The sequence below is a fragment of the Somniosus microcephalus genome, chromosome 10, assembly GCF_052327205.1.
Source record: "Somniosus microcephalus isolate GS21.2 chromosome 10, FLI_Smic_1.0, whole genome shotgun sequence".
Lineage (NCBI taxonomy): Eukaryota > Metazoa > Chordata > Chondrichthyes > Squaliformes > Somniosidae > Somniosus > Somniosus microcephalus.
This window is the reverse complement of record NC_140996.1, coordinates 153,297,607-153,306,264: the sequence shown is the minus strand read 5'-3', so window position 1 is coordinate 153,306,264 and position 8,658 is coordinate 153,297,607. Positions and strand designations below refer to the sequence as shown.

At 42.8% G+C, this 8,658-nt stretch overlaps 1 protein-coding gene across 1 annotated transcript; it reads right to left on the bottom strand.

Moving 5' to 3' along the window:
* Nucleotides 1-441: 441 nt before the first annotated feature.
* Nucleotides 442-3,234, bottom strand: LOC147111768 (POU domain, class 3, transcription factor 4-like). Its single transcript, XM_085998975.1, has one exon. The coding sequence runs from the start codon at nucleotides 2,914-2,916 to the stop codon at nucleotides 1,744-1,746; it is 1,173 nt and encodes a 390-aa protein (XP_085855101.1). The 5' UTR covers nucleotides 2,917-3,234; the 3' UTR covers nucleotides 442-1,743.
* Between the last annotated feature and the right edge of the window lie 5,424 nt (nucleotides 3,235-8,658).

Below are 8,658 nucleotides of genomic sequence, written 5' to 3'. Positions count from 1 at the left end.
CTCAAAAATAAGGCAAACCAATGGCTTGGAAAAATCATGTAAACCCATTCGGACAGAAGCAGAGGCTTGTTGTATTATGCATTTTGGAGACTCCTTAAAATACAGAAAACAGACACAGGACAAACATCCAAACTCAGCACGGGACTTAAGCGTGATTAAAAGCTTACCTAGTTCTGATAACATATAAATCAGACACTAATTGGATTTCATTTATAAATTCATAACGTAGTTTTATCCTACATCATACTTTCGGAATTAAAAAAAATAAACGTTGAATATTTAAGCCTAAAACGACATTAAATATTAAAGTGTAATTTAATGGTATGGCAATGAATTTATGGTTCATAAATAAATGCTCTATATACATCTTAAACAGACTAACGCTTTTCTGCAAAAAAATTGAGGTACTGTCATTGTACATCAGACACATGAGCCACAAAATCGTTTGACTCTAACAAATTTATTTCTTGAATCATCTCTTACGGAATCACTACTCAAATTAAATTACAATCAAATTATCACATCAAAAGATACCCTTATTACCTAACAACTGTCCATTTTTCATCGCATTTATTTGTGCTCGTTTTGAAAACATCTAATACAAGATCTGGGGAAAAATAAATTACCGTTTTGCAGCAGTTCATAGGTATTCTGAATAAAATATTAAAAGAAGTCAATTTTGATGAAAATATAAAGTAAATATTTTAGATCAGTAACTGATCTACTGACTCTATATTGCCGTCTTTGAAAAGTCTATATTGAAACCTACCAAGAACACTGCTTGGAAATGGCAGTTTTATACAGTCGCATCCACAGCACCCATTCATTCAACTTGGCAATGGTTTAGAAGAGGATAAGTTCAGTAAGTGCAGCTGCAGATGGTGGAGTGTTTTTTTTTTCTCTTTTTCTTTTTTTATTAAAAAATGCTTCTACTCCAATCGGCTGGAGATGAAATTAGAAAACATTCGGGCGAAGGTTTTTTGGGGGGTGGGGGGGATGAGGTCGAACACAACATAATGAACCAATCATCAAAGCCACATCTGGGACGATTTCTCGCCCAAATCCCCCAGTCTTTCTTTTGTCTTGTCTTTTCCAACAAGCCTTGCTGCTGAAAGTTCCATCTGTCATTATTTTTGGATCAACCCATTTAATTTTTGTGTCTTGAAATTTCCCCTGCCTTGCAGGTTTAATGTTGTTCTGAAGTTTTGCGTTTTTAAGACCCCCTTCTACTGGTCTTTTTATAGTCAGTACGGATTACCTCCTTTTCTCCTGCAGATTACCGTGTTTTACATAAGGGACAGTCTTCAGTATTTCACATAACAGAATTTTTTGTTTCAATGTTGTCTATGCACCTGATAGAGCCAAGAAAAACAAGCCGCTGGAAGTACACCAGGCACCTTCCAGGCAACCAGCGTCCACAGCCGATCTCACTGGACCAAATCTGAAATGATTTTATAAACCAGTCCTTCTGAAACAGCAGGCACATGTAGACGCACTTATCTGGAAGTATCTGGGGTCCACCTGCCGATCACCACAAGCCAAGGGGTTCGGATATTTTTTTCTATTTTTTTTAAAAGAAAAGACATCTGCAGTTTTGGTGCACTCATTCGATGCAATCGCCAGCCTCACAATCACAGTAGAAAACCTGCTATCATTGCGATAGTCCTGATCTTGTTGATTTCGTTTTGTCCTTTTTTTAAAAAAAAAATCCAGTCTAAACAGTCTATGTTTGCTGTTTTGCTTTCACTGCACGGCGGTTTGTAGTCCGTGGTGAGAGGGCGGTGTGTCGGCGTTTACATTGCCGACCTGTGAGTACACATCGTCCGTCTGCTGCACTCCTCCCGGCGGCGTCATGCGTTTCTCTTTCTGCCTCCGATTGCAGAACCAAACCCGGACAACTTCTTTTTCCAACTGAAGGCTGTCTGCCAGGGAGGTGATCTCCTGCGCCGAGGGCTTGGGACATTTCAAGAAATGGCTCTCCAGCGCTCCTTTCACGCTCACCTCGATGGAGGTGCGCTTCTTTCTCTTCCTCCCCTGAGCAGCGATTTTGTCGATGCTGGTGGGGCTGCCGGTCGACGAGTCGGCCTCCTCCAGCCACTTGTTCAGCAGGGGCTTGAGTTTGCACATATTTTTAAAGCTCAGCTGCAACGCCTCGAACCGGCAGATGGTGGTCTGGGAGAAGACGTTGCCGTAGAGGGTGCCCAGCGCCAAGCCCACGTCAGCCTGGGTGAAGCCCAGCTTGATCCTCCTCTGCTTGAACTGCTTGGCGAATTGCTCCAGGTCGTCCGAGGTCGGCGTGTCCTCGTCCGAGTGGTCGTGGCTGTGGTGCTGCTGCCCGTGGTCCACCAGCTCCGGCGTGTCCCTCAGCCCCGGGTGCAGGCTCTGCCCTCCCGCCTGACTCAGCATGCCGTTGACGGTGAACCCGGGCTGCGAGTAGATGAGCGGCTGCACGGCCGAGCCCATGGAAGGCATGTGAGCCGTGGTGGTCGCCCCCCAGGCGGTCGGGTGGCCGCCGTGAGACGGCTGGTGAGGAGGCAGGTGAGGCGGGCGGTGGTGATGGAGAGGAGCCGCTCCCGTGTGCAGTTCGTCCCGGCCCACGACCTGCACCGACGGCTTCACGTCCTGTTGCTGCTGCTGCTGTTGCTGCTGCTGCTGACCCAAGGGGCTGCCGGACATGGCCGAGGACCAGGGCGAGCCGGCATCGGTGTGCGGCAGCGCCGTCACCCACTGGTGTGCATGGCTGAGCATGTGGCCGTTGCTGGCGATGGCCCCCTGCATGAAGTCGCTTTGCACCATTTTCGAGGGATCCCGGTACGTGGTCGCCTGCTGCATGCCGCCTGAGTCGCTGTGCACGATAGAGTTGGACGACAGGATGCTATTGCTCGGCATGTAGGGATTGGACGTCGCTGTCGCCATGGCTTTTCCCCCTCTCTTGTCCTTTTTGTTTTGTAGCAGTAGTTGTTTGATTGCCAGAGATAAATAGAAATAAAGTGGGTTGGATTGTTTTTAAGTTCCTCTTTTCTCTCTTTTTTTTGCTTTCTCTCTCTCTCTTTTTTGTTGTTGCTGAGAGTTTTGTTGTTGTGTGTGGGATGCTGGTGGTGGTGGGACTTGGTAAAGCTGCTGTTTGACAGTTCCCTTCTCACATAGCTAGTGTTTACCTCGGCCGCCGCGCCGCGCTCTCCCCGCACACCACAGAAAAAAGGAGGAAGTTCAGCCAGAGGCTCCCGCTGATTGGCTACCCGCTGAGTGATTGACGCGTTCCGACTGCGCGACTCGGGCGCGCGGCTTCCTTCCGGCGGTTCCGATTGGCTGCTTTTTAATTAGGGGAACGTCGTTGTTACGGGCGGGGGGGGGGGGGGTGGTGGTGGATGCGGCCAAGCAGAAAAGCTGCAAACAGCCAGCGTTGGTGAATCAAGAGAATAGATTTTTAAAAAGTAGCAACCAAAACAAGGACAAGTTGACCATTCCTGAGGGAGTGAAGAAAAATAAATAAACTTAGTCCTGAATATGCAAACGAATAAGTTGTGTGTCTAGGAGAGAAATGCAACCGACTCATTTCGCATTGGAAACATAACTGTTCGAATGCGCTAGTTTCCGTCTTAACCGATTCACTCAGACCTGCAAAAATAAACTCCGTTTAGTGCACGATCTTAAGACCTTTGTGTGAGGTTCAAAATTTGAGTGGGACCAAATCTTGAACGGTAACAGGCACAGGATTTTAAAAACAAATATTTCTTGGTGTTAGTAGACTCGTTATATGTGGAACTGATCTGAAGCCTAAGTCTAATTCAACCCTCAGACCGTACGAATTTCTTCATTTCTAGGCTGCTAAAGAGTTTATAGATGTAACACAGATCTCATTTAAATCTCAGATCTCCAGGTGCAGACGCTGAATAGTCTGTGCCAGAGCCCCAACAGCATGTTTTCCTTTCCAGCAGATTTTCCTTGGACCACTCTCAAACCGAGTCTCGTGGTTTTGTTTACACTGAATGGGGAGTATAGGAGCGGTGCCATGGGGCCGTCTTTCATTAATATACAGTGAGGATTTTGTCTAAATTACTGCTACGAATTTCACAGTACACGCATTTAAAGGCGTCTCAGGTGGACTGATGAAACGTGAATGCGCCGCTGAAAAGAACTGCATTTCTCCCCATTAAAAAAAGCTTAAAGGTCAATGGTAAAGATGTAAAAGACCTAAAATATATTTTGTCTTTTAAAAAAAAAATATCCTCTATATCTTGTTTCCCCACCATGAAAAAAGTAAAACATCAGAGAGCAATTTGTACTGATTTACATTAGCATAAATTTTCATATATTTTGGTGAAAATAATAGACTAGTGAGTGCCGGGCTCAGTGGAGCCAGTACAAGGGTGCATCTTAGCGAGGATCGACGAAGAGCAATTCGGAGCGAAGGCAAAAAGCAAAGCAAATATTCCAAGCATACGAAACTTTTCAACGCTGTTTATGGTTTGAACAGCGAACAGCCCATTGGTAAGTCTGCTATCTTATCTCAAAAGGCTTCATTCACAGCTTCAGTTGGATTTTAGGAGTTGGGGCATTTGAGGATCGGAAGCGTTGGGCTCGATATTTTTTGTGCTTAAATTTTGTTAAATCGATCTGCCGTTCTGCGCTTCACCATTACTGTCGAGGAAATGCACAAGTAGAGAGCACTGGGCAAGGTCACGATGAATAGCAGATTCTAGCATGAATTGGGTAGCGAAAACGTTCTAAAAGCTCTCAGAAATAAACGTGCACACAGAAGCAGATCGTGCAACGACACCATATTAGACACTATAAACGAGCCCTCTGGTTCTTGGAAGTCTGTCCACAGCATCACGATCAATCACAACTAACGAGAACTTGGCTGAGTTCTCCGGAGAGGTGGGTGCGAGCGTCCTGCTCAGGCACAAACAGGCCGCCATCTCCCCACATTAAAAGCATCTTCTGCAACTTTCCTTCCATTGATTACAAAAGGTAAAACTCGGTGCACACCGGAAGCACTTCGATTGTCAAGGTCAAGTGTAAAAGAAATCTTCCAAATATGACATTTCATACAGTGTTGTCCTCCTCCGCAGCTCCCGTCTTTAAATCCAGGCACTTCATATTATTGATTCCAAAAAAAGATTCGCGTAGTGACGAGTGGAATTAATTTGAATGTCAAGCTTACTTAAATACACACAACACACATTTGTATGTATACGCGCACACACGTGTGCGTGTGTATGATTATAAGATATAACGGTGCATAGTTTTACACCGTTTTCAACTTTGATGTAGGTATTTTATGTCCATTTTCACTGCGTGATTGATTTTATAAACATTGATGTCTTTACCTTGTAAAGTGTTTGTGTATATATACTGCCATAAAAGCCTTTATTTGATCCCGTCGTTTCACTGTTTTCTCAATTTCATTATAGCATGAAAAATAAAGCTGAAAGTGTGCATCTAGTCGAAGAAATGTTGAATCATCAGTAACAAAAATCGAGTTTTTAAAGGAGCATTTTTTTTACATTGTTACATCTCACAGTCTGTCCTTTATTTTTCTTTCACACACGCACACCATTCTTTCTCCATCAACCACACATACAGTCCTCTCTGTTTCACACACACTTTCCCTCACTCACTCTCTCACACACATTTTGCACTCTTACCTTCCTTGCTTCCCTCTGTGCCCCTTTGGAACAGATGCCATGTAGAGCAGCTCCCCGAAGATCATTTGTTTTCTTGACGGGGTGCATTTCTGCGCACAGCATTTTCGTTGCCATAGAGAACCAAATAAAAGGAAAGAACAGTAGTCACATTAACCTATATGTTTGTGCACTCGGGTTTAGATAAAGGACTCCATTTCAGCCAGGAAGAACACTCGGGACCCCACGTCAGTGTATAGAGCTCTCTATATAGTCCCAATAAAGGTAGCCGTCTTCTATTCCCAATTCTGACATTTTAAAACATATAGCTTATTTTTTTTATCTGGGTGCCGTTAATTTCGTAAGACGCGGGGTCTGGAGTACACAATGCAAATTTGGGGAGTTTGAAAGACGCTGCTTTTGCACGCTGTGGGCGGTAGGGAGCACTGTCGTGCGGGGAAAGATACAGCATAGCGCAGACAAATGAACGGAGTTTGGAACCAAGTAATGAAAAGGAAGGGAAAAGTAGAGGGCACAGAATCAGTTTATAAAACCGGGCGGAAGATGTTGCGTTAAGAAAAAAAAGTCAAAATAACAGCCATTTATGTTAAAGTGAATGCAATGGGCGTGACTCTCAGCCTCTAATTTTAATTATAAAGTGTCTCTGTCACTTCTGTAGGAAGTTTTAGTGATTTAAAAAAGACATTTATTCTATGTGGCACAATATAAAAATATACGTAAAGGAATTAAAGCAACAAGAATTGGACTTACATGGAGGGTGGTGGTGGGGCGGGGGGGGGGGGTGTCTTGGGGAGGATGATTTTATTTTTGAAATTACATCTGTTGTTGAGCACAGGGTTGCTAAAGCAGAAACGCAGGCGGGAGAATTAGAGACAACTGTGCATTACTCGTCCTTCACTGGGGCACTTCCCTGTAACAGCCTGTGACGGACGAATACCCAGCTGGAACTGCAGGCCAATAGTTCAGCAATAGTCTCCTCAATTGTTTTTTCTTGTTGTTTTGAAAGTGAAATATATATTTTTGTCCGTGTTGTTACTAATTACCTACCTCAGTTTTGTTATGAAGTTTTAAGGTGAAGAAAAGTATCAGATTTTTTCTACACAGCCCCCACTCCCCCAGCCTATTTTTAAGAGCTTCCAGTTAACTTTGTAACTATTAGCTTGAATATTAAAGAAACATAGAGCGTCCCTCAAGATTTAAGATGCATGTTGAAGTGAACTTTCTGATGTACTACTAGAGTGTAGTTAACAGAATATGACGATGGTTTTGTGAAAAATCTCATTTAAAATCTTAATTTCGACACGAGAAGCAAGCCCATGGCCAGAAACTCCTTTCACTTTGAGAGATGAAACCCAGGTAAAGTATTGTTAAATCTGTAGCCTTGGAGGAATCTGAGGGATTGGTAAAGGTTTGCTGACAATGTGACCTCCACTGAAATAAATGTTCAAATCAAAACACTGATACAACACGAGGAATAGAAGAGGAGAAATGGCACGTGAAGTGTGTTATTTGTGAGGAAAAGGATGGAGATCAGCTTTAAAGGCCCAGCGACGTGTAAAGAGGCGAGATTCTGCCCGTCCAAAAATCGGATATCTTTTCTGGGGACGTTCATTATTTGCACGCTCTCTCCCATTGCTCAGACTGCAACGATGCCTGCATCTGCGAGAATCCATCTGACTGCTTTACATTTCTTTCAAAGAAAGGTTAAAAGAATTTCTTCTAGTCTGAGAATGTTTGCACAATTTTATAAATGGCAACTAGTTTTCTACATTAGAAAAAGACTCAATTTTTAAAAAAGTTTTTCATCGGCGTCGAGTCGAAACATCACAGAATCAAACGAGACCCCAAGCTATGGGTGAGCCGTTTCGAGGTTCCCATGGACACTTGACTGCATCATTAACTGCTGAAGATGAAAAATACCTTCCCAAAAAACACACAGGCATTTCCAAATGATATAATTTCTATTGTTTCCGGGCCCTTTTTATCTACGCCACTGTTCCCATTTAACATGTTACCATTCTAACAGTCTGACCTTATCGGCGTAGTCTACATTGGGTTTGGTTATCTATATTAGCATCGCTAATGATTACTTTTTGGTGGAGGAAAAGTTATAGAAGGACTCGGCTCCTGCAATGTGTTTGCATAACTCTGCACTCAATGGAGTGAGATATTACAAAGCCAAAGAGCGCCCTGTTCCTGTTCATTCATACACTGTTTTTTTAAATTAAGTTTTATTCAGCATTATTTTAAGATGTAAATTTGTGTTACATTTACTGCTGCAGTTTCTGACTGCATATCGGACCAACATTTAAATCAACCTATTGCTTGGCAGTGAGCATCTTGCAATAACGTATTTATATTCTCCTTTGGTTGACGTCAGCGTGCGGGGAAGTATTAGGGCTTTCTCGGGGGGCACTTTCATATATTTTGCAATTGCACATTTTAAGATTTAACGGTAAACAATTCAATCACTACAGGGTAATTTGTGGCAAGTGTAAATTATGACAAAACTTTTTTTGAAGCTGCAACTTTCCATAGTTTTAATTGATTGCCAGTGACTGGGAAACGAATCAAACCGCTGAACAATGTTTTCGACATACGAGCTCAACACAAAAGCGCACTTTGGAAAAGTAAGTGTTGAAACGTCAGCATGCAAAACATTTCCGCTGTTTTCGGGACTTGCTAAGATGTTGTTACACAGATGTACTTGTTGATTCACTAACCGTGTATTTAATCTAAATTCCGGTTTACATTGACTATCAACTATTGCGACATACACGTTTATTTTATAATCTGGCAGTGGGTAGGATTATAATATTAAGAAAGTTGATCGCGTGCTTCATATAAAGTTATAGTATGTTTCAGGTTGTGGACAAGTGCCATAGGAAACATTTTAATAAGATATAAAACTATAGTACACGGAAGATAGTGAAAACTTTTGGTGTGAATCATTTTCAAACGGTGTAAGTAATTATTGAACGCTTATTAGGCGCTAAATGAGAAGCTTATT